General features: G+C 41.4%; 3 protein-coding genes and 6 non-coding genes across 12 annotated transcripts; 8 read left to right on the forward strand and 1 right to left on the reverse strand.

Annotated features, from left to right (window-relative positions):
* The first annotated feature begins 352 nt into the window (after window positions 1-352).
* LOC106656323 (titin homolog) lies at window positions 353-20,548 on the forward strand. Of its 2 annotated transcripts, none has more exons than XM_014377241.2 (15): window positions 353-1,397; window positions 2,555-3,060; window positions 4,161-4,345; window positions 4,430-4,626; window positions 4,717-5,486; window positions 5,567-6,009; window positions 6,088-11,616; window positions 11,691-12,491; window positions 12,575-13,055; window positions 13,133-13,860; window positions 13,931-14,033; window positions 14,118-14,408; window positions 14,729-15,303; window positions 15,386-15,893; window positions 17,059-20,548. In XM_014377241.2, exons 2-15 carry the CDS (start codon window positions 2,910-2,912, stop codon window positions 17,901-17,903), a joined length of 11,607 nt encoding a protein of 3,868 aa, XP_014232727.2. In that variant the 5' UTR covers window positions 353-1,397; window positions 2,555-2,909; the 3' UTR covers window positions 17,904-20,548. The 2 variants fall into 2 exon arrangements, with proteins under 2 accessions (XP_014232727.2, XP_023318650.1); XM_023462882.1 differs by lacking the exon at window positions 353-1,397 and adding an exon at window positions 2,204-2,334.
* On the forward strand, window positions 16,117-16,190 carry Trnan-guu. Its single transcript has one exon. It is a non-coding gene; the product is annotated as a tRNA-Asn (tRNA).
* Window positions 16,272-16,345, forward strand: Trnan-guu. Its single transcript has one exon. It is a non-coding gene; the product is annotated as a tRNA-Asn (tRNA).
* On the forward strand, window positions 16,428-16,501 carry Trnan-guu. Its single transcript has one exon. It is a non-coding gene; the product is annotated as a tRNA-Asn (tRNA).
* Trnan-guu lies at window positions 16,584-16,657 on the forward strand. Its single transcript has one exon. It is a non-coding gene; the product is annotated as a tRNA-Asn (tRNA).
* On the forward strand, window positions 16,739-16,812 carry Trnan-guu. Its single transcript has one exon. It is a non-coding gene; the product is annotated as a tRNA-Asn (tRNA).
* Window positions 16,894-16,967, forward strand: Trnan-guu. The gene has a single exon. It is a non-coding gene; the product is annotated as a tRNA-Asn (tRNA).
* A 46-nt stretch (window positions 20,549-20,594) lies between the features above and the next one.
* On the reverse strand, window positions 20,595-22,806 carry LOC106653717 (kynurenine--oxoglutarate transaminase 3-like). 2 transcript variants are annotated; one of them, XM_023462889.1, is made up of 6 exons: window positions 22,334-22,806; window positions 22,143-22,264; window positions 21,907-22,057; window positions 21,173-21,808; window positions 20,745-21,104; window positions 20,595-20,681 (listed from the first exon to the last, which is right to left on the reverse strand). In XM_023462889.1, exons 1-6 carry the CDS (start codon window positions 22,358-22,360, stop codon window positions 20,631-20,633), a joined length of 1,347 nt encoding a protein of 448 aa, XP_023318657.1. In that variant the 5' UTR covers window positions 22,361-22,806; the 3' UTR covers window positions 20,595-20,630. The 2 variants fall into 2 exon arrangements, with proteins under 2 accessions (XP_023318657.1, XP_014228742.1); XM_014373256.2 differs by having other exon boundaries at window positions 22,143-22,375.
* LOC106655016 (protein maelstrom homolog) lies at window positions 22,292-24,825 on the forward strand. Of its 2 annotated transcripts, none has more exons than XM_014375204.2 (2): window positions 22,292-22,379; window positions 23,133-24,825. In XM_014375204.2, the coding sequence occupies exon 2, from the start codon at window positions 23,210-23,212 to the stop codon at window positions 24,536-24,538; it is 1,329 nt and encodes a 442-aa protein (XP_014230690.1). In that variant the 5' UTR covers window positions 22,292-22,379; window positions 23,133-23,209; the 3' UTR covers window positions 24,539-24,825. The 2 variants fall into 2 exon arrangements, with proteins under 2 accessions (XP_014230690.1, XP_014230698.1); XM_014375212.2 differs by lacking the exon at window positions 22,292-22,379 and adding an exon at window positions 22,890-22,981.
* The last annotated feature ends 171 nt before the right edge of the window (window positions 24,826-24,996 follow it).

The following is a 24,996-nucleotide window of genomic DNA, read 5'->3' on the forward strand; positions in this document are numbered from 1 at the left end:
TATCATATCATTTATTTATTTACTTTTTTCCATTAGAACATAATAGTTCTCAACGCTTATACACGTTAGAATATAAGGAGGAAATGCGACAACGGTGACGAAGCAGCATTCACCGAGCATCGCGATTCATATCGAACAACATAAAAAAAAATCTCGGCGAAAGTGTACGCCGTCAGGTGCTGCCCTCGTCGAAGCTCGGGCGAGGTTGCAATTTTAGCGCGCATCTCTCCTCTCTCTCTCTCTCTCTCCGTCGCGACTCCGCATCTCCATATCATAATAGCACGCAGCAGCGTATCGCGTTTTGTATTTGTGCCCGTGTGTGCGAAAATCGTTGCATAGAGGCGCTGCGAATCACGGATTATAAACAGGGTTAGGATATTAGCCGTTGATTTTGCGCTGCTGCCGTTTCGTCGCTCGTGCGAGCGAGTCGTCGTAGTCGTCGCGCGGAGCAGCACATTATAGGCATCGTGTATATACATATATATAGGTGCTACGTAGATGTTGCACACCTATACATAAACAGATTATAAAAAGTGCATCTCGCGAAATTTTTCGCCCGAAAAGTTTTTGTTGAATAAAAAGCATCGCCGGAAGCGATCGGCCTCTCGTCGAGTCCTCGCGAGTGAACGAGTGATTTTCCTGCTAGCACCTAAGGCCAGGGAGTAGCGCGATCGCGAAGTGAATAACAATATACAGACATACATAATCGCACTGAGTGCAGAGTGCAGAGTGTCGCGCGCGCCTGCATCAGACAGAGACGTTCTACTATTACGCGGTCAGCGATCGACTATATAACAATACATGATATAGAAAACAACGATTGGTCTTTGTGTACAGTGATCCAGTGCAGTGACATCGCCGCTGCTGCTCTCGGCATAGATACGCGCGCGAGGCATGCCGTGCTGCGAGTGCTGCATTTTGGCGCGATATAATGCGGCTGTCATGCCTGCGTCCCAGTGAACGATGTCGCCTACGCGTTGTTGCCTCTTCAACTTCTCGTTGTCGCAGCGATTCAACTAATAAACACGATATATAGTTACTGTCTCTTAAGGCATAGTGTGCGCGAATTTACACGCACACATACGCGCGTGACTACATATAAATATATATATATATATATACAGTGCGTGCCGTGTATATGTGTTCGCGTGTTATTTGTGCGCGCGGCCCGCTGGCGTGAAGAAACGCAGGACAGCCACAGCGTTATTATGGAACGATCTTGTGCGCCTCGTCTCGTACATATACACAGAGATTTGAGAAGAGTGAAAAAAAAATAAGTGAAGTGTATTGATATTCCTCGTTGCAAGAGAAAAAAAAAAAGAAGTCGAGTGCCAATCGTGCGTGCGCGAGTGTTGAAAGTGTGCGTGCGTGGTGCGTTGTTATTTTCAAGGACCATTGTAAGTTATCTTTCGTACTGTACATATCTATAGCTATATCGCGGCGCATGAAACTCCATTCGCGCAAACATACACACGTACACACACGCTTACGCACACACGCATACGCGAAAACACGGAGTCTTCGGCGTAGATGGCGCGCGCGGCCGCGCGTGCTCGGCGCTCCGTGATGCAGTCCATCGACTGCGCGAGGATGAGCTGCTTTTAGATTCGTGTGTGTGTGTGTGTGTCTTATTTACGCCTTCTGTACATGCAATCGATAAATAAATAATGGTTGTTGCTCCGTTTCAATTGTTACGCGCGCGCGCGACCGTTCGATGCACTGCACCACACGAGCTGCTTCGTGTCGGTTTCAGCCATCACGCAGGAGGAATTCGCTCTGACATTTCTCGTATATAGCGGCTCGTAATAGTCGTATCTAGATGTGACGAAACAAAATCGAGTCGGCTATAACAAATTGAAATTTGCCATCGTATAACACCATGGAGTTTCGATGCATTCGCATCGCAAATTTAAATCTAGCCAATCGAAGCGAAATCGTAACAATCGCGACACGCAACAAAAAAGCTCGAGAGAGTACACTGGCCTTGGAGGTTTCTGGAGCGCGCGTGGTTTTTCCAATAAATGAAGTAATCCGAGACTCTTCGTCGCGGCGCCCGACGTAATCAAAATAAAACAATTGACGCGCGAGCCTATACATGAGAATTCCAAAATCGCCGAGTTACATGCAATAACAGTGCATATTGTGCATCGTATCGCTTTATCCCTCGCATGCGGAGAGAGAGAAAGTCATACATATTTATCCATCGCGTTCATTCAGATTTCGCCGGTCGCGTAAAGTTCGCGCGCAATCACAACAGCAGTTCTCTCTTCTCTCTCTCTCTCTCTCTCTGAATCCACGCGCGCGCAACTCCGATATTCATGCACATAATCGCTGGTATGTATAGTATGTATTGTATACCTATAGGTATTCAATAATAATCTACGCACACTCTCGTCGCTGCTGATACACTTCCTTTCCGCTATAGGTATACACGACAACGTTGAACGAATGAACCGGAGAGTCGCTTCTTTTTTTATTTACCGATCGCGCGTGTAATACAATCTCTGTCGTATATTCGTTTCTTCGGTGTGTTTATTATTTCTCTCATTTACAGGCTCGTCTCATTTTGGCTGCTGGACTTGCGGGCTTGTATCATGCCCGTGTGATGTAAAACAAAAAAAAAAAAAAACGACAGAACAGCAGCAGCAGTGGGTTGTTGCATCGTCGCTCCGATACGCGCGCACAGTTTTGCGACTCACACACACGCAGCATATGAAGTTGGGCTCGCGCTCGGCGCAGCAGCGCAATCATTCGCACACACGCACACACACACGCATCGAGGTGGTAGCACCAAGCAACAGCAGCAGCAGCAGCAGGCAGCAGCGAGCACAGTTCAGTTCAGTTCAGTTCGCCACAGTGTTGTGCGGTAAAGTAGCGGTGGCGGCGGCGGCGGCGGCGTACAGTTAAAAATGGCGTCGGCGGAAAGCAGCGAAGCCTCCTGCGTGACTGACCCGAATTTCGCGGTCATCTGCTCGTTCATCGAGCAATTCGGCAAGCACTGCGGACTGGAGACACCGGACATAGCCAGTCTACAGGACTGGATTGACAATACGCAAGATGGTGAGTCCGAACTCCGACGATGCAGGCGACGAATGGCATGAGATAGAGAGAGAGAGAGAGAGAGAGAGAGAGAAAGAGACGGAGAGCTCCCCGTGAGCGCGCTCTGCTTATATGCCTCTCTCGTTCTCTCGCGACTCCTGACTTATTCTTGCACTCCCTTCGTAGTTTTTGAAGTTTCTATTGTTATCGTGTCTCGAGCTCGTGTTTGTGTATATGCCTGCATGTACGTACGCTTTCCGTCACTTGCTCCGATTATGTGTTGTACACAACCCCTCTCTCTCTATCTCTCTCCCGCCTTTATCTGTATATACAGTCGTGCGAATGTATACATACAAGCACCCAACAAGACGTGCCTCGAGGGTCTATTGTTGGCGCGTTGAAATGCCTCGAGACGGACTCCTTTATTCCTTCTTTTCATTCATGCGCGAGGAGCATCGCGATGCATAATGTGTCAAATTCCATTCGTGTATGTACACAAACTTGTACTTGCACAGCTTATGGAACATGTTGTATTCTTTATATGCTATGTATGTGTGTGCTGCATCTAATGCGTGCGCTGTGCATATAGATAGTCGATGTTTATGCAGCAACAGCAGCAACACGACGACCTGTACATACGTGCGCTTGTTGCTTTCGCTCCAACGATCTCTGGCCTGCGTGTGCACTCTGTGCTACTCGCCTCCAAGGCTCTCTTTATTTACTGCATTAATATATCTATATGCACCGCGAGTGCGCTCACCTATATACACAATGTTTGGTTTTGTTTTGTAAGCGCGCGCGCGCACGGGGCGGGGACCCTGCACTTGTGTATTATTATATATTTGTGTGTACGGCGACGACGAAGAATGTGTCTTATTTACTTTTTTGGCTTTCTTCGGCTAAATAAATCTCTCTCGGTACTAAATAGGCGATGACTGACGACTTTTTCTCTACGGTTTGACTTTGCTGTCAAGCGCGCGCTAATCCTGTAGTTTTACTGGCACGTGATGCTTTTTTGACACTATCTTGTTTGTATTTATCCTCTTCTTAGTGCTTTGACACTTCACTTGATTCATGATTCGAGAATCGTTTCTTCAATTCTTTTTTTCTTGTTTTCACAGTGCCTAAGCCTCTTGTGGATCTACACGTCAAACTACTTAGGAAAGCAAGAAAGAGTGTTAATCCAGAAAAATGGGAAAGAGCAGTAGTCAAATTCTGTCATACATATTCCAATCAAGATGCTTGGGAGTTAGAGCGAATTGGATATAAAAAAGCTCGAGCAGCGATAAAACTAAGAGTGCTAAAGGTATGTACTTGAATGTCTTATTATTATATTAGATTGTTTGATGATTTTGCAACAAAATATCACTAAAATTATTTAATTACCCAGGCGCTATTAGAAATACAATTTGACAAAAATCAGAGGTTCAAGAATGAAGTCAACAAATTACCAGCAAATGAACTGAGACTGCAACCCCTGGGACGCGATAAAGCTGGTTTGACTTATTGGTGCCAGTTAGACGAAGAATGTAATATTCGAGTATACAGAGAAGATTTAGAGGAAGAAAATTGGGAATTGATTGCCAAGTGAGTTGAAACATTAATAAAAATAATTTGCATTCATGTTCATTTTTTGGATTTTGATTAATTATTTATTATAAACTTTCACTATTGCAGAAATCGTGAAGACATGGTTGCTATAATAAATACTTTAACTGATGGAGAGGTGGGTGATATCCCAATAAGTGAAGAAGACAGCAATAGTCTTGAAACCTTAGAAAAACCAACTATTGATACTGGTCAAGAAGAAACTAATCCTATTAATGGCGATGCACTTGAAAATGAAAAAAATAAAAATGATCTCGAAGATAAACAAAAGTTAGAAAAAGAAGATGATGATGAGCAAGATGACGAAGAAGATGATGACGATGAAGAGGAAGATGGTGAAGAGGGTGATGATGACGACGAAGGTGAGGAAGAATCAGAGGAAGAAGAGTCAGAGTCTGAATCAGAAGAAGAAGAGGAGGAGGAAGATAAACAAAATGATGATCAAAAAGAAACAATTATCAGCAAAGAAAATGGTAAAAGTTCAGATACATGTGCATCTGTACCAGAAACTGTCATAACACCTGTAACAGGAACAGTCCCAGTATCTGTATCAGAACCAGAACCATCATCAGCAACGAAGTCTGTACCTGCACAATCTGTTGTTCAATCTGTTAATCGTGAAATAATCCAAAAATCAGAGAAATCTGTTGAGGTTCCTGTAAATGAAGAAGGTACTGTTAATAGTACTGAATCTGTGAAAAATGGCACGACTACTCATCAAGATGGAACCAATACAACAATTAAATCTATTGAAACTCCTGTGATAACTACCTCACCACTTAAAATTGTTAATATCAATGAACTAAAACAAGATCCAGAGAAAAAAGTCGAAACACACAGTAAGTAATTTTTCCTTTTTTGTAGTTTTTCTTGAAATTTGATTTTAGTCTGTTACAATGAAAATTATTTAAAATTTTAGGCAAGGTTCCAGTGATTAACAATACTTTCGGTGTAACGACTGATTTGAGTTCTGGTCATAATAAACCATCAGTAAAACCCATTGATCAACTTGCTGCTAATCTTGGGCGAATAAAGGCAGATAAACCCTTTAGTAAACTCGATAAAATCGCTGAATCTTTAGCCAAAGGACAAGCGAGTGCTTTTGGTATTCAGTCAAATGGTGAAGATGATGTCAGATTGCAGCAGCCGCGCAATCATCGAGGAATAGATCTTTCTACTTCACCCAGAGGATGGGAAAATGCGAATGATCAACCAGTCGATTTTTCTGGAATGGATCTATCGAATCGTAAATCGACGGCTTCTGTTTTCAAGCCACAAGATTTAACTGCATCACATCATCAGCAGCAACTAAGCATGGATTTGAGCACTCGCAAATCTGCCGCTAAGCTTCATCCAAATCTGGTGAGTCAAAATTCCGTTTATTATAAAGCCTCGTGATTATTTTAATAAATATCTTAAAATGATCATTATTTATTTTAGTCTCAGTATGAACCTCAGGCGGCATTTGATGTAAGAACTCACGCTATGCTTCGAAATCACGCATTAGTTGCTGACTTGAGCAAACGCCATGTACCATATCAGCCTTATGAATTACCTTCAAATGTAGCTGGAGTGCCTTATGGGGCTTCTCCTCAGCAACGTTTACCAAGCTACGCCATGGTCCCTGATCCTAGTAAATTATCCACATTACGAATGGCTCAAAGTAGTTCTCCACTCAAACGGCCGTTAGATACAATGGAACCTTCTGACGCCGTTCTGAAACGCATGCGAACCGACAATATTCGAGGAGTAGATCCTGCCAAACTAGCCCCACATTGGCGAGATGAAGTCGGTGAGGCCATTGAAGACCCCGTTATGATGGTGCGAGGGGAGGGATCGGGTGCTGACTGCGACGCTGTTTTTGGCGAAGAAATTGAAGAGCCAGTAATGTATTTTTATGGTGAAGGTTCTGGTGCAGATTGCGAAACCGGCAATAGTCCTACTAATGAAGAACAAAAAGACGAAGAAAAGCTTAGTCCAAGCAAAACAAAATATAAACTTGGTGTACAAATTTTCAATCAACCGAGTACCGTTGTAACACCGAAAAGAAGTTCGAGATGGGACGTCGGTGGTCCATCTGGACCAAATGAAAATTCGGCTGAGCAAATTTCTCCTCCAAAATTCTTTTTTGGACCAAATTGCATAGCTTATGGTGCTGCATCCAAACCACGAGTCAACGAAGAAGATAATGGTCTAAAAAATGATTCAAAAATTGTTCCTAAAAATGATGATGAAAGCACGAAAAAAGATCTATGTGATAAGACAGATGTAAAATCTGAGGTGGCCAAAAGTGCGGATACAATAAGTTCTTGTGCAGTTGAAAATGTTTCTGAAATAAAAACAGAAGATGAAAAATCTTCATTGGACGATCTCAAGACTGTTGAAAAAGAACTTGTAAAAACTGTCAAGACTGAAAATGAAGTTAAGCAGCAGAATGAAGAATCCAAAGCATCATGTGAGCCTTCAAAACATTTAGAAAATACAAATACCCAAGAGTCTATGAACTCAGAAACGAAGTCTGAAACTGATCTAGAAAAATCGGATAAAAGTGAATGTTCAGTGTCTTTTGGAAAAGAAGACTCCAAGATGACAGAAACAACCGAAAACAGTGATTCTTCAGAACCAATGCAGATTGCAACACAAGCAGATTCAGAGCTCTCTTGGTTGCAAACAGCCCAGTCTGATGATGCTGTAGATAATGCACAAATACCTCAACTAGAATCGAGCTTACAGTTACCCCAAATTACTGATGAAGCTAAAAGCAAAAAACCTCTTGATATATCCCACAAAGATGAATCAAATTCTAGTAAAAGTGAACGTGTAGAAGAAAAAGAAACTTTGAAAGAACAATCAAGAGTATCTGAAAAAGTTTTGGCTGATGTGGATAACCCTGTTGATGAAGTTGCTTCTGATGACTTGAGTTGTTCACAAAGTGTTGATCGTGATGATGGTAATAAACTTCTAGATCAACCAATATCAGCTGAAAACAGTAATACTTCTGATTCTAATGTTGAGAGCAAAGATTCAATATCAAATCTTACTATATCAAAAAATGATGAAGAATCCAGTTCAATTGTACCTCCTATCAATTCTTTGTCAATGTTTGGAACTGAAGCAACACACACTCAAACCAAAGGAAAACCTGAATTGGTTGAAGAAAAAATTGAGAATGTAGCATCTGATGTTTTAGATATTTCTAAAAGTGAACGGAGCACTGCTGATAAACTTTCAGATAATCAAACAGCCACTAATTTTTCTCCTGGTGAGAAAAAGAAATCAGAGGATGCTTCTACTTTTGCAACTCAAATAGATGAACCAACCAAGTGTACTAGTCCTACTTCAAAAGATATTGATGTTGATCTTGATGACACATTGAAAATGGAAGAAACATTTTCTGCTGAAAATACTTCAAGATTAAGATTAAATGAATCCGAAATTAATGAAAAAATGGACGAAAGTATATCAAATCAGGACAATTCTGATTTTCAGGGAAACATCGATGAGGAATCGTCAGTCAGTGAAAAAAGTAATGTCAATGAGAATAAGAAAAATGATAATAAGTGTAATATCACCAATGATCATGGTGTTGAAGAAGAAAAAAGTGATCTTCCACCTCCATCAAGGTTGACAATAGAAAACGTGAGACGAAAAGCTGCTGAAGCTGAGCAAAGCAATACAGATTCTTTATACTTCAAAAAAATAGATGAAAGATCAGTGGAATCAAGTTTGATAGTTGAGTGTGCTAGTATTAGAACTGACGATGATATGACTATGATAACTGATGACAAATCTGAAAAATCAAGTGATTCAAATAAAGATGATGCTTTGGAAAGTCCACCAGATATTATAATGAACGAAAAAGATTCGCCTGCTGGTAATGATAATGTTTTGGAAGATCAAGCAAGAGCAGAACAATCAAAAGACACAACTGAGTCATCTGAAAAATCTAGTAAAGAAGGAATTGAACAACAAATTCCAAAACAAGATTCAAGTTTACAAGCTGGAAATACGTTATTAGAAAAAACAAATATAGATCAGAAATTTACAATTCCTAAAAATATCGATGATGTTGAATCAGTTGAATCAAAAACGTCTGATATTTCTGTTGTCAATGATCCGTCACAGGCTAAAAGTATTGATAACTTGACAAACACTATTTCGGATAAAAATAAAGCAAACAAAGAGTCTGAAATCAAAATTTCTCTTGAATCGCCAGTGACTGATAAGTCTACTCAAAATACTAACGTTGAATTGAAAAAATGCGACGATTCCGATAAATTAGAATTAAAAGTTATTGATAAAAGTGATATTATGGATGGTTCTGGAAAAGAATCTGATTGCAAGCCTTTAGTGGCTTATTATGACAGCGATTCAATTGATGAAAGTAATGCTGATTGTTCAACTTCAGGCAAAAAAGCAGATGTCAAGCCTACTCAAGTAGAAGTTGTTAAAGAACAGGATATAGCAACTGATTCTTCGAAAAATCATGAGCATAACGTAGAGGATTTACAAACACTGGAAAAAGTTGAAAAAAGTGAAGAGAGTTCAGAAACAATAGTAAAAGATGAAAATAGTGAAAAACTTGAAGAAACAAAAGTTACTGCTTCTACAAAAGAGCCCAAAAGTTTTGAAAATCTAAGTGAAAGTGTATCACAGCTATCTGAAGGTCATAAAAATCTTGATACTACTTGTGAAGCTACTCCAAAACAAGATTTAGAGAAAGTTATACCCAATCATGAAAGTAAATTAGAGAAATCTTCATTAGTTAATAATGCAGAGACGCTTGACGAAGATTCTGTCACAGGTGAACTTGAGTCTAGAGCTGCTAATACCAGTATACCTTCTTCTGAAAATGAAATTATTGCTGAAAAAGAGCCAATAATTCAATCTTGGAAAAAGCAGACTGTTATTGATGATCTAAGTAAGACAATAATTGATAGTAAGAAAAAAACTCATCCTACCGTTAAAGAAAACATAATCTCCGCTTATCAAACACAAATGCCTTCATCTATTGCTGTGGAAAAAAATGTAGAGGATATGAATGTAAAACAGATCAGTTCAACAAAAATTGATGAACTATATCATAAAGTTGATTTATCACATACAAATTATGTTAATGAAAATTTAGATGCAAATACATTTAAATGTTCTAAAAGATTACCGGAGGAAGAGCTGTATGATGATCGACCGATAAAACACCTACACACAGAAGAACAGCAAGATAGTTCAGCACCAGTATGTAGCAAGTCTACTTCAGAAACAATTTCAGATATTCCTGCAAATGATAAAGTGTCCGATAATCAAAAAATAGTTGAAAATGAAATTGTTGAACAATTTCCAACTGAAAATAAAATTAAATCACAAGAAACTTGCAAAGAAAAACCTGCGGATCTAGAACATGTTCCTCAGCCGCAGGAAGTAAGTGAGATAACTTCTAAAGACCAAGAGTCTGTTCAGTCTGAAACACTTGCTGTATCCGAAACGATAACAGCAACTCAAAACGAAAATAAAGAAAGATTTAGTGAAATTTCTAAAGGTATCACGCAGGTTGAACAGACAGATTTGTTCTCTGAAAAAGTGGATGAATCTAAATTGACACCTTTGGAAAGTACAGTGGCATCGAAAATTGACGAAGCACCTGTTGTAGAAACTGTACCTACACAGCAAACAATGCAGATGACCGAGTCTCATGAAACTCCTTCAAACGTTATTGACACAGCATTAGAAAAAGATCAGTCTTCAGTACAGACAGAAGATTCATCCGAAATACTCACTGAAAAGCATAATGTCAATGCCGATCAAATTTCAACACTAGTGGAAGAAACTCCTACGATAGCGTCTACTCAATTAACGGAATTAGCTGAACCAAAAGAGCATTTACCAAAAGAAAGCGAACCAAAGGAATCTCATGTAGCACCACCACTACCTCAAGAATCGATCGAAACCGCAGAACAAGCTTCTAGCGATGATGACTCTATTGGGGCTGGAGGTAACGACGAGAGCATGTTCGATGCACCACCTGTCGACGACGAACCTCCTGTCGCTGATTCCGAATCTGCCGAAGACATCGTTGCATCGGTTGGTGGAATTCGTGTCGCAGAAGTACCTGATATAGCGACAGCTGGTGCATGGAAACTGGATTCAACCATGGAACCTCCAGCTGAAATAGTGCAACGAGTAACGAGACAGTCGCGAAAACGACGAAACAGTTGTCAAGCTCAAGACAATGACTCCGAAGATTTGGGCAGTTCAAAAATGCAATCAGACGAAGACGAAGGTACGGCTGGTAAAAGAATGAAGCTCAAAGCCAAAAGAACCGTCGATCAGCAGTTCCGCGAAAAAGTCGAAAAGAGCAGAAAGATCAGCGCCAGTTCCGAGGACGATTTCAAAAAACAAGAATCCGAGGAAGCTGCGATCGATGGAGCTGCAGGTTACGATTCACAAGATAAGGAAGGTGAAGCGAGTACTGTCGGAACTGTTGCCGCTGCCACTGCGAAAAAAGGTAAACGACCGAAAGCACGAAAACGTAAAGGTGGCAAAAAAGGTCGCGCAACAGCTCTTAAACCACCTGCTCCAGCAACCAACGAGGCTGCAGGTGAATCGAACGAGCAGCCGGAAGCAGATCCAAGTGTCAAAAAAGAAGATGCGAATGAAGGTGAAACTGCAGCTAAAGCACCGGAAAAGAAACAACGTAAAAAGCGTAACATGCTCCTCGGTCTGGATATCGCAGAAAGTGAAGCAGCAGGAATCGGGGATAGTGAAACTCCTGTGCGAGCTTCGAGGCGAATTGCTCAATTGAGGATCAAAAAGGAAGCTGACAAAAGCTTGATCGAAGAAATGGCCAAGGCTCAAGTAGAGAGCGAAAAGAAACCCAAAAAACACGACAAAAGCGGGAAGCACAAAGAGGAGAAAAAAGATAAGAAGAAGAAGCGTAAGAAAGAAAGCGAAGAGGACGAAAAAATGATGAAGGTAAAAATTCTATTTCCATCGTAATGATATCAAAATTGAATTATTATATACTAACGAATGTTTTTTTATTTTAGGATCTTGAAAAGGAAGACAAGAAAAAGAAAAAGAAACGCAAGAAGAAGAAACTTGGTGCTAAATTCAACCACGATCATCCATGGCAGAGTTCTTCCGGATCGTCTAGTTCCGATGAAAATGAAGAGCACGAAGAAGAAGAGGAGGAAATCGAGACAGACGAAGACCGACTCGTTTTCAAAAGTGATCACGAATTTTCTCCGGAAAGCGATCTTGAAAAAGAAGAAGAATCCGAACCCATGCGCCGTGCTAGAACTGCTCAAAAAGATGACGACGAAGCTGAAGACGAGTATGCTTGTCAGAAGTGTAGTAAATCTGATCATCCTGAGTGGATTCTTCTTTGCGATAGCTGTGATCAAGGTTGGCACTGTTCTTGTCTAAGGCCTGCCCTTATGATTATTCCCGAGGGCGACTGGTTCTGTCCACCGTGTCAACATTATACTTTAGTTACCAAACTTCAAGAAAAACTCAAAATCTTCGATATACAAACGAAGAAGCACGAAAACGAATTGCTTCGGAAAAAGCGCATCGCCTATGTTGGCATTAGCATGGACAATGTACTTCAAAAAGCCGAAGACAGTACCAGAACTCGTAGGCCATCTCGAGGTTCGAGTTTAGACGACGATGACGATTCGAGCGACGGATCGAGCAGTGACGAATCCAGCTCCGAGGAATCGAGTAGCGACGAGAGTGAGCCTGTTTATCAGCTTAGAGAAAGACGGACTGCTAATGCTTCCTACAAGTTTACCGAATACGATGAATTGATCAAAGATGCTATCAAAGGGGATTTCGAATCTTCAAAGGTAAGTTAATTTCACAAACAAATAACGAGTGAATTTTTTTGCTCGGAGATACAATGAATCATATTTTGATTTTTTTTAAATAGGGCGCTGGTAACCAAGGCCGAGGCAAAGACATTGCGACCATCGTAAATGCCGCTGAAAAACAAGAAAAAGAATACGAAGCCATGAAACAATTGAAAGCTGAAGAAGAGTACGAAGGTGACGCGAAGTCCGAAAAAGATAGCGATGAAGATTTCAAAGTCGAAAAAGAAGACGACAACGACGATGGTGACGATGATAATGATTCTCTTACGAGAGTAAAAGTCACAGCTAAAGCTAGAATGCTTGCTCGTAAAAAACCTCGCAAGCTCAACAGTTTGGACTTCAGTAGTGAAGAAGATGATCCTTATAGCGATGAAGATTTCAAGGGTTCGAGCTCCGAAGAAGAGGAAGAAGATCCCGATGAACAGCTTAGCTCGTCCGATGACAGCGATCTGGCTGGTCGACGACGTGGTAGAGGAAGAGATAAACGTCCCGTCAGAAGATCGACTCGAGCTCGTACGACCAGATACGATGAAGATTTTAGTAAGTTTATTTCGTTTATTTTATTTGGAACTAATGACTTTCAAAACAATATATTAATGATACTTTTCTCATTTTAGTCAATGACGATAGTGATGACAGTGATCGTCCGAAACGGAAGAAATCCAGAGGCAGCTGGGCTGCTGAATCCGAGAGCGAAGAAAGCGATAATTCGTGGCGACAGAAGAAGAAAAATCGTAAAAGCTCATCTTCCAGGCGATCAGCACCAAAAATCAAAGCAAGCAAAAAGAAAAAGAAGAGGAAGCGCATTATAACGCAGGACAGCGATGAAGAGGAAGAAACACAAAAATTCGAAGAAGTTCCTCCAGTAATTCCACCAGTGGCTCAAGAAGTTCAACCAATTCAGCAAAGTCAACCATTACAGCCAGTTGAACATGTTCAACAAACTATTCCTGCTGAGGCTGCAACATCGGATCCAGTATCTGGACCAGTCCCAATTATAAATCAATCTTTAGGAGTCAACCAAGATATCGAAATGCCATTCGATCAGTCTCAACCAATGGAACAAGTACCTGTACCTCAAACAATAGTACCTCCTGTTGCAGAAGATTTAGTTCCACCAGTTGCTTATGATGCTTTACCTGTTCCACAAGCAACACCCATGGAACAAGGAGATCAATATAAAAAGAAAAAGAAAGAGCCAAAAGAAAAGAAAATAAGAAGAAAAATCGTTTACGGCAGAATAAGAGATGAGAATGAAATTGCTGAAGAAGAATTAAACACTGGTAGACGTACTAGAGGAAGAAAAATTAGTTACCTCGACGCTATGCCATCGGACAGTGATGAGGTTCGTTCGATTTCGCAAATTTTTAAAAATTAATGATTCAGTTGATATTAAGACTTTTTCTTCTTTTCAGGAATTGAAAAAAGCGTTGAGAAAAACTGAGGATGCGGAAGATGAATTTGTTGTTCACGATAACGAAGACATCATAGACGACGCTGAAAAAGATTCAGACGATGGTAAAAATCATTTAAAAAGATTCCAAGTCACGATTCCAGCAATAAGCCTATAATGAAAATACAACTTGCTGTTTTTTTCCTCAGATGTGTATTCTCCTAAACACCAAGTAGTTCGTGGTAAAAGTGCTACCCCTCGAGGCGGTGGTCGTGGCCGAGGCAATAAAAGAAGTCCTGGAGCGAAAAGAAAATCAGTGTCAGACGATGGTACTCCAAAGCAGCGTAAAAAGCCTGGTCCCAAACCGGGTACGAAGCAAAAACGTCAATCGAAGTCTGGCGATGACTTCGACTCAAGTCTCATCAATAACGACATGCTTGTAGGAATGCAAGTCGACGATTCTGTGCAGGGTATTTTGCCCGGAAATGTGACTGTCGAAGGTCAGTTTAATATTAATTTTCTTTTGTCTAATGTTTACACGCGATATCTACAATACTTTTTAATCGAATTATTCGAGCGATGTGATCAAATGAAACGAGAATCGTAATATGAGTAATACGCCGAAATAGCTAAGTTTATTTTCGTCCCCGTTTGATTAGACTTGAAATATGTAAATCGTAAGTTCGAGCGCCGGCGCTAGATGTTTTACCGCACTTGTTACCTCGAAAAGTACGAGTCACCACGTCGGAGTTAACCTCGCGAAAGAAGTTATACTTAATTTTAGAAGTTTTCCTAACGTGAAGTGAATATTTTTTCATAGGATCTTTGGCCAGTCTCGATGAGCAATTAGTGGATCAGCTAATGATGGATGGTGATTACGATCAAAGACCAATTGATATGGATGCTCTCGAGCTTGCGAAGAAAAAGAAAAAGGAAGAGCGTGAAGCGAAAAAAATGGAAAAAGCTCGACAGAAAGCTTTAGAAATATTGGCAGCAGAGAGCATGAATCCTGACGGCACGGATGGGGATGTTCCTAAAAAGAAGAAACGTGGCCGACGAAGCAAGGCTGAAATTCTCGCAGAACAAATGAGGAGAGAATCAGCTGGATTGCCACCCGAAATGCCACCTCAAGTACAGGAGCCGCCCCCACCACAGCCACAGCAGCAGCCCATTCAGCAACTCCCCACACAACCGCCAATGATACCAGTACCAGTGCAGCAAATGGCAGCTCAACACATGCAGGTGCCAGTACCACCTCCTACAGAAATAATAAATGCAACTGGCATGCCTACAATGCAGCCGATACCTGGTATGGGCCCGGTTGAACAACCACCACCTGCTTGTGATCCTAGGATGATGGAAAATAATCCTATGATACCTATGATTTCACCTCAAGTAAGTTTTTTCGTCTAGATTTACTCAAGGTGTGTTCAATTTATGAATGTAATAATGATTTAATTCAATTGAAAAATTTTAGTCAAGTGACTACTCTATGGATAGCAGTCCAATGTTCAATCCTGATGGTAGTCCTTTGAAACCAAAACGTCGTGGTAGAGGCAAAGGCAAAAAAACTTTAGCAATGGAAGCAGCTCGTGCAGCTGAAGCTGCTGCCAAAGTTGCTGCAGAGCAAGGTTTGATGGGAATACCTCCAACGCCAGTGGAAAGTGGACCAAATCCCGAACTTTCGAAACTTGAAGAAATGCAAGCTTCCGTTTTACCCCCTGGAAGCAATGTTTCGCCTTCGACTCCACCCACGACGTCGAATCCGGCTAGTGTCTATTCTAGCATGCCACCGCAACAGCCTGGATCACAACAGTCATCAGTTATAACTAGAATGCTGCAGACACAACCACCTGTTCCAAGCAGTGCACAGTCTTTCACTTCTGCAGCTGTGGCCATGAGCCACAAATACTTCGGTGGGCCACCAAATCCTACCGGACCGATGATGGGTGGACCAAGACCTGGTTTTGACATGCAAAACAGAGGTGAGTAAATTGCGTGTTTTACACACACGAATCTTGAAAATTGTAAGTGAACGACTGCTAAGTTTGGTGCGGTTTTGTATGAAATTTTTTATCTATAAAATTGTGTGTAATACACAGCAAAAATTTCATCCAATTTTCATCGAGTTTTCTATTGATGACAGAACTCTTTACAAATTTGAAGCTTTGTAGAATGTGAAACTTTTTAAGAATAGGCATCTTGAGTGCCTCCGTGGCGCAATTGGCTAGCGCGTTCGGCTGTTAACCGAAAGGTTGGTGGTTCGAGCCCACCCGGGGGCGTTTTTTTTTTCGATTTGCTTTTCAAAATACTTCTCTGAGACTCTAGCTTCTTGGGAATCAAAATTAAAGACGCGTTCCGTAGCCTCCGTGGCGCAATTGGCTAGCGCGTTCGGCTGTTAACCGAAAGGTTGGTGGTTCGAGCCCACCCGGGGGCGATTACTTTTGTCGATCAGTTTTTTGAAATACTTGAGATAGATTTTGAAATATTGAGAGTCAAATTTTTGCCTGAATTTCGAAGCCTCCGTGGCGCAATTGGCTAGCGCGTTCGGCTGTTAACCGAAAGGTTGGTGGTTCGAGCCCACCCGGGGGCGATTATTTTTGTCGATCAGCTCTTTGAAATAATTCATTTAATCCTTAGTCATTTCATACTCAACATTACGGCCTCTTCCCGTAGCCTCCGTGGCGCAATTGGCTAGCGCGTTCGGCTGTTAACCGAAAGGTTGGTGGTTCGAGCCCACCCGGGGGCGTTAGTTTTTGTATTTATTTTTCAAAAATCACTTGATGTAACGCCTGTGCTTTGAATCTCAACATTGGGCCCGTGCTCCGTAGCCTCCGTGGCGCAATTGGCTAGCGCGTTCGGCTGTTAACCGAAAGGTTGGTGGTTCGAGCCCACCCGGGGGCGTTAGTTTTTGTATTTATTTTTCAAAAATCACTTGATGTAACTCTTGTGCTTTCAATCTCAATATTGGGCCCGTGTTTCGTAGCCTCCGTGGCGCAATTGGCTAGCGCGTTCGGCTGTTAACCGAAAGGTTGGTGGTTCGAGCCCACCCGGGGGCGTTAGTTTTTGCTTTTCCATAAGATCATATTCAAGTTACACCGTAGAAGAATATCTAAACATTTTTGAACAAATTTTTTTTACTAATTTTAGGACGGATACCTTCGCCATATAGACAACCTGGCTCGCAACAGCCAATGCCACCGCATTTCCCACCAGTTAGGGCGGGTACGCCACCGAACATGAGGTTGCGAGTACCTGGATCTGCTCCAGGAATGTACGGATGCATGATGGATCCGAGCCCGTCAGGTGGTGGGCCGATCACCATAAACAGCCGTGGCCCACCTCCTCCGGGCGGTCCACCCGGCGGTGCCGACAGAAGTTCTCCCCTGGGTCCTGGCCCACCTGGTGGACCTCCGCTCAACATGATACCACCGTCGGCAGGTAGTCCATTGGCCAAGGGAGGCCCTACTCCTCCGCCGCCCTACGTGCGCCGTTTCGCCGAGCCACAGATGGGCAGTCCGCGTCATCCGCTGCCGGCGTTCACCAATGCGAACATGCAACAGCCATCGCCACCGACGAGTCGCACACCCGGCAACTTTTCGCCCTATCATCCGCCTCCTCCGCCGAACTATCACTACGGGCCGGCTTACACCGGACCGCCTTCCATGCCCATGAACGAGGAAACTGGCACCGGAGCTCCGTATCAGCCGACACCTTATCCCGGCGCCGCTGATCAGCAGCAGCATTATCCACCGGCCGGCGCTGAACAGACACTGCCACCACCACCTAGGCCAGGACCGCCGCAGACGCAGTCGGGTCCACCGCCTCGAGCTCAGATGCCACCGGGTCCGCATCCGCCTCATCCCGGTCATGCGGGCCATCCGGGTCACCCAGGACATCCGTATGGTAAACGCGACGAGGAAGGTAGCAGCGGTGAATTCGGTGGCTTGGTGTCGTACTTCAGTAGCCAGCGAGAAGACGACATTGAGTCGTAGCACGAGTAAGAAACTCATCACCGACAGTTTTGTGATTTTTCGTGATCGTTGACATTTTTTTCTCTCTCGAAGTACTCTGAATGCCTTGTGCAACGACCATTTGACACACATTGTTCTTACCTAATTAGTGATTTTTACAAATCTATACATGAAATTTTCTACTCAAATTATGAAATGGTATTTTTGTACGCAGACGAATCAATTACCTTATAGATGATACCATTTTCGTAATTTACAATTCGAATTACAAAATTATTGACTGGACAACTAAGGGTATGAATATCTTTTTACAGTAAATAAAATTATTCATTTATTTATCTTTTATTTTTTGGAAAAAACTCTGCATTCAACAGAACGATAGCATGCGGTCTTGGCTAGTTAGATCACTCCATTATATTAGAGTACTTTAGCAGATGAAGCGTTAACATCGTTTGTTCTTCACTGCTTTGTTGTTTTCTTTCTTCCATTTACTTTTTTAACTATTCGTAGATAAAGATACACTGTATATTTTTTTAGTTATAATAATGACAAGTAATCACAAGCAAATGTGAGAAAGAAAACCGACAAATGTCAGATACGAGTCGTTAAGCGAGCCTTTGATAGAAAATACTACGATAAATGGAATTGCCTATTAGATTTTCAACGAAATGATGCGATTTCTTTATTAATAAGTTTATAATATCAACAGTTAATTCGTTGTAGAAAATATAATTTTCCAGTAATCCTTCTAAGAGAAGCGCTATCACTTACTTTTTTTTCTTTTTAAGTAAATGTACATATGTAAATAAAGTATTTTAAACTCATACGATTTACATACTATGTATATGAATTGTATACATGCAGTCAAGCTATATAATATTGTTAAGGAAAGAAAAATTATTAATTTATAATCTATCTTGTAGTGCAACGGGCACAAATGTAATATTAATGAAACTTGAATGGTAAAACTTATATAGTTTAAAACATATAAAGATTTGTATCATGATGATGGTGTTAAATATCGGTAAATATAATATAATTATAAAGCGTGAATACATGATAGCGCGAAGACTTTTACTTTTATGCAATCGAAATAGAAATGAGAATGAAAATCGTTTCAGATTGTATACATTATTCTATACTTGATGAATGATTTCCTATATAAAGGAGTCGTTAGTGGCAAAAACGGAATGGTTACAGAAAATTAACTAAAATCATTGTGGTTTCTGTTCATTCGAAATAAATAGAATAAAATTTCACAGGTAAAAACGAAATAATCATGCCATGTTGTTTAAAGCAAAATTAAGTCGAAGAGCACGAGGTTGTTTGATGTGCAATATTCCATTTCTAAATGATTTATAAATCGCATCTAATCAGCGGCTAATCAAAACATTATATTATTTAAAATGATATTATGACAATTTATCTTCATAAAGAAATTATTGAATTGTGAGAAGCACGAGGTTCTGTGATTGATGCTTGTAATTTTTTTATGCGTGGATTTTTTATTAAATCCTTAAGCGTTGTATAATTTATATACAATCATTTGATATTTTCATTTTTAGATGAAAATTAAGTATGAATAATGAATATGAAAATTTATAGATAGTGTATAACTAATGATTGATGGATCGTCTTTGACGATGACATTTTCTTGTGAAGATATAAGTATTCGATTATTAACAATTGATACATAGCCATTTGCACGGCTTTCTCCTGATCTTCGACTACCTGTGAGCCGTTTACTATTGTATAATTTTTGTTAAAATTAAAAATCATTGTGTGCTATGACGCGAAAAAAACATTATTGATATATATTAAGAAAAATAAAATGAAACAAATTATGTGTCAGTTTAAATTATTTGAAAAGTGCATACCTATTATAAATAGAGTTATATTATGATAAGCGGAAAAGATATCACATCTATCTATAAGATTAGTGTTGCTTCTAGGAGATATTTTTCCTTCTTTTTGACAAATGAAAGTAACAAAAAAAAGGAAGAATGATCGTAAGATTTTTAATAAATAATATATTTAAAAAAAATATTTACTATGTAGAATAAGCACGGAACGAATGTTGTACAAGAGCGACCAAAAGCACGCGAGAGTAATATAAATATATAAATATATAAATATATTAAAAAATAAATATAAATAATAATTAGAACTAATTTTATTATTTTTACACATCTCTGAGCTGCGTTTCGATAACTGTAAACATTTGGAAGTCGATCAGTCGTTTGTTCTATAATTTTCCCGCTGCAAAGGTGACTTACTCCTTACTTGAATTTCAATTGTGAACTAAACTAGTATAATGCTTTGAAAAATCCAAGATCGCAGGAAATAGATTATCGAAGCGCCAATGGTACTATATTTTTTATAAATTCCAATGCAACGTTTATAAAAATAATTCGGCGTAGCAAATCGGAGATTGGAAATGACGAATTTATCGAGACCCGATTGGCATTTATAAAAACGAATTTTCAAAGCTTTATTCTCGTTGAAAAATATCGATGTGCAATTTGTTTATTTTGACTTTTGAATGTTTACTCTTCTTCATCGTATCTCATCTTTGTTTTGGTACATGGTCTAGACCAAACAATTATTATATTACATGTTGTAGCCTAAACACAGAAAATTTTGTAATAAAAGTAAATATTAACGAATAATATTTCTCATCAATGAGTCGAGAGTCCTTTATTTCGTAGATCGATAGTTTTACCGCGATTTACAGAAATGGAAAATTTTCTAAACCAATTCCAACAGCCGATTGGCTGCTTCCTCGAGGGTCTTTTGCTTCTGAAATCATAAAGAAAAAAATGTCACCCACTGCAAACGCCATCATAATGAATAAATAACTACCTTTGCAAAGCAAAATCTGACGAAGCCTCGACCGATCTGCTGATTATTTTCGCTGTAGAACGCGGACAGAGGCATGAGAGCGACGCCGAGTCGCTGAGCGAGCCAACGCGCGAATTCCCAATCCGTGATTCGGTAATCCTCGTCGGCGTCACCGAGCTCGATCGTCTCCAGCAAACTCGTCCAATTGGCCAAGATGCAGTGGCCCGCCTGAGGCTCGACCGGCAGCATACCCGCGACGGTCAGCAGAGCCACGGTGAAGTCTCGCTTCTGCTGGAGCTCGTGCGCGTAGCGAGACACGTACGAGGTCGGATCGTCGGCGCGAAAAATCCGTCGATGCTCGATCACGCTCGCCATGGCTATCTGAAACGATGTTTGTTAACGAGATGAACTTCGATCGTCGCGTTCTCGCGTATACCTTATCGCAATACCTGAATCGGTGTAGCCGGCGGACTGGCCACGTGCAACTGTATCAATTTGAGATCGTTCAGGAGCCTGGTCGGGCCGTAAGCCCAGGCGCAGGGCCAGCCCGACGAGGCGAACGTGTCCGCGGTCGAGCCGATGGTGATGGTACGCTGAAACATCCTCGGTATGGCGGCCGCGCGCACGTGTCGCGCCGGCCGATAGACGAGAAACTCCAGGGACTCGTCGATCAGCATCAGGGCGTTCCACTTGCTGGCGAGGTCGGCGAGAAATTGCAGCTCGCGTCTGGTGAGTACCTTGCCCGAGGCCTCGGACGGATTGGCCAGCAGCACGCCCCGAGTCCTGCGACCGAACAGTCGAGCCGCCTCGCGAGGCTCGAAGCTCCAGAAGTGGTCCGGCCTCAGGGGCAGGGGAACGGGCACGGCGCCGACCGACTGGATGAGTCGCGAGTAGGCGGCTGGACAGGGCTCGAGGACGATCCACTCGTCGGAGCCGCTGCTGCTGCTGCTGCTGTAGGCCAGCAGGGCCAAACGCAGCGCGTCGACTGCGCTCGAGGTCACAAGGACGTTGCGCTCGGCGCTCAGGTTGCGGTGCAGCAGCTCGCTGTACAGTTCGGCCAGGGCGACTCGCAGCACCTTCTCGCCCTGCAGCTCGCGTCGATCGACAAACCATTTTTTTTTCCATATTATAAAATAATATAATCATGCGAATGTGTGGCTATATAATGTATTCGATTCATTACGTGACTCGGCGAGCTCTGATGGATCGGAGCGTCGAGGCTGCTCGTCGCGTTGATCAGCGCGCGCTGGACGAAAGTCGGCGGCAAAAAATCCGGCCTGCCGCGGCCCAGATCGATCGCTCCATAATTGTCGATGTAGCGATTGTACTCTTTGCTGGGTTAAAAATTTTTAACAAAACTAGACTATCGATACGCAACTATAAATTTCGTGTCATTGGCATGTATTAGGATCAGCTTACATTTGGGGTATTTTGTCGTAGAGCTCCACGAATCGCTGCGACAATCGAGGTTTGACGTTTGGTAGTTGCGGTGGTCTCGAGTAGGCGTCGCACGATAGCTTCGTTATCGCACTCGACAGCAGCTGTAATACACACGCACACGCGTAAGAGAACACCGTAACGAGGACATCTTCATAATTGAGTATACGAACCAACGTCAGTAGAAAGCTAGCACGCATCGTTGACGCGACGACATAGGTATGTCAATTTTGTTTTTTTAATTTTTCTTTCGAGTTTTGTCGAACGACGTTCGATGGATAATGATTCGGCTGTAACGACGCATCCGATCATCGCACTCGCGGTACTGCATGCGAAATTCATCAAACATCGCGATACAAATTTTTTCCCTCGAATTATTCGAGCTGCTCGCATCCGCAGTTGTATACGCGACTTCCTCGTTGCCGAACGATCGTTGTAAATATTTTCGAAAGTTGTTTGTAAAACACGCGTTCGCGACGACCGTTTCGAACGTAATTTCGAACCGCCTCGCGAGGTTATTGAACCTGATTAAAAAAGTCGATTATTATCGTACGCATTGTGTTGAATTCAAAATCTCCTCCAAACGGTCACAGAGTGAACTTCGACGCGTTTTTCGCGCGAATTTTAGACCCCTCGTGCCTCGTGCAGAAGTTGAGAACAAAGGAGCTGTCGTGTGGCCGTTGGTGGGGAGCACGCAGCAGCGAGTGTTTCAAATTACAACGAACTTTGTTGTCGGTTCGGTTACCGCTAGCTCACACTGAACACTCACGTTTACGTTCTCGCGCGATACGCAGCTGTGGATAAGTCAAAACTCTCGCAAAGTTAGTTATATCCCTGCCTCAGTGAAACGTTACGATCTTTGGCCATTTTGATTCTGCTCTTTAGTTTGAACGAGTTAAAATTTTCTTGTCGCGTTAACCGCACACACACACACGAGTGATAATCGTTGTTGTTTTCAATTGTCTGTCAAAGGTGAAAAGGATAACGATTAGGCCTGAAGAAGCCCCACATCGTTCAGCGCGACAAACAAAGAACTCGTCCAAGCCAAGATGCCGGCCAACAATAAAAAGAACGCCTTCTTCTACTTCGTGCTCGAGATGCTAAAAAAATCCGGCAGCAAGATGGACATCAAGGACGCGTGCAAAGATCCCGAGATCAGCGACAAGTGGAAGCACATGAGCGAGCACGAGAAGGCCAAGTACAAGGCCATGGAGAAGACCGCCAAGCCCAACCAGAAGAAGAGGACCGGCCTCGGCGAGGATCTGTCCGAACTCGAGAGGGAGAGAATGCGCGAGAAGCAGTTCGCCGATGACATGCGCGAATACATAACAAACAAGGTAATCACCTCTAGACAGGAGAACCGGCTGCAATACATGACGTTCTACGTTATCCATTGCAATTATTACTACAAGAGAATCGTTCCGGAGCGCAAAGAGACTGAATTTTGCCCAGCCGAGATTTGCATCATCGAGTGCAACATCCAAGAGGGCATAAGGCGTGTTTATTTGCAACACGTCACCCCCAAAATCAAGATTGGATACAGTGCCGAAGCTCGTACTCACAGCGACAGTACTCACAACATCCCTGTAGCTGCCCACTTTGGAGATAAGACCTTCAAAGAAATGTACGAAGATATTTGCAAATTCATCATGCCTGGTAAGGAAGGCACCAGATTGCCTCCACTGTTTACTCTACGCCAGAAACTGGAAATTTGTTCTTCTGTAACTTCTATTATGGATCAGTTGGCTGAAGCTGCAGGTGAACCTACTGATTTAATTCGCATTTATTCCCTAGAAGATCTTTTTGCAAGTATATACAATGCCAGTCTTGATCATGTAGCAACTACTTTTGAACCGCTACATGCTCAAATTGAATTATCAAAAGATCCTTACTGTTACGTTTACGGAATTCAATGTGATTATCATACTGCTCTTAAGGGTGGAATGCCATTTTGTAGTCAATCATTTGTAAAAAGATGGTTCTTTTTGATTTGTGATTTTGTTTGTCAAAATCTGAATGTCGTTCCGATTCAAGGTGTTCATGCTCCACCTAAAGTACCTATTGAAACGAGCATTTTAAATTCTTCAATGAAGAATTTGACCATGAACGATAGTAAGAGAGCAACTTCTTCGATGTCAGACATTAGCTTAAAAGTAAAACAACGTATAGCTGAGAAAAATAACAAACTGGATGATGAAAAAGAAATCTCTATTATCATGCACACTAGAAATGATATCAATGAAAAGTTAAAAACTCAAGAACCTGTTGAAAGACCACTTCGAACTCCATACACTAGAAGTGCTGGCTATCATCAACCAAATGTTGCTTTGAATCAAGCCAATTTCCCGGAGCTTGGGCAGAAGAAACGTAATCATTGATTATGATTAGTATCAAAAAAGTATTTGCATTAAATAAATAATGTTTTATATGTCGTGACTAGTAACTCCTTTCTTACTAGATTTAATTTTTTTTTTAAATCAATTCAAGAATTAAAAATTAATTTTGTTGGATAAATATCATTATTTAAACTTATAGTTTTTTGTTGTATTGAAAAGGTAATTCAAAAATAAATATTTGTATTAAGAATTATATGTATAAATAAATTGTCATAAGATTATAATATTTATTGAAAAGTTTCTAATAAAGCTTACACTATATAAATTCATTCAAACTTTTCACAAGATTAATCTTCTCCTATAAATATTAACAAAGATCAATGCATCATTTAAAAAAGTTGTATAATATGTCATACTCAATCAAAATACAAATTAAAATTTTGAAGCATAACGACTCGTCAATCGCTATTGCACTTATAATTCTCAAATCAAGAGTAAAA

Source organism: Trichogramma pretiosum, unplaced genomic scaffold, assembly GCF_000599845.2.
Source record: "Trichogramma pretiosum strain Unisexual culture from Peru unplaced genomic scaffold, Tpre_2.0 scaffold1, whole genome shotgun sequence".
Classification (NCBI taxonomy): Eukaryota; Metazoa; Arthropoda; class Insecta; order Hymenoptera; family Trichogrammatidae; genus Trichogramma; species Trichogramma pretiosum.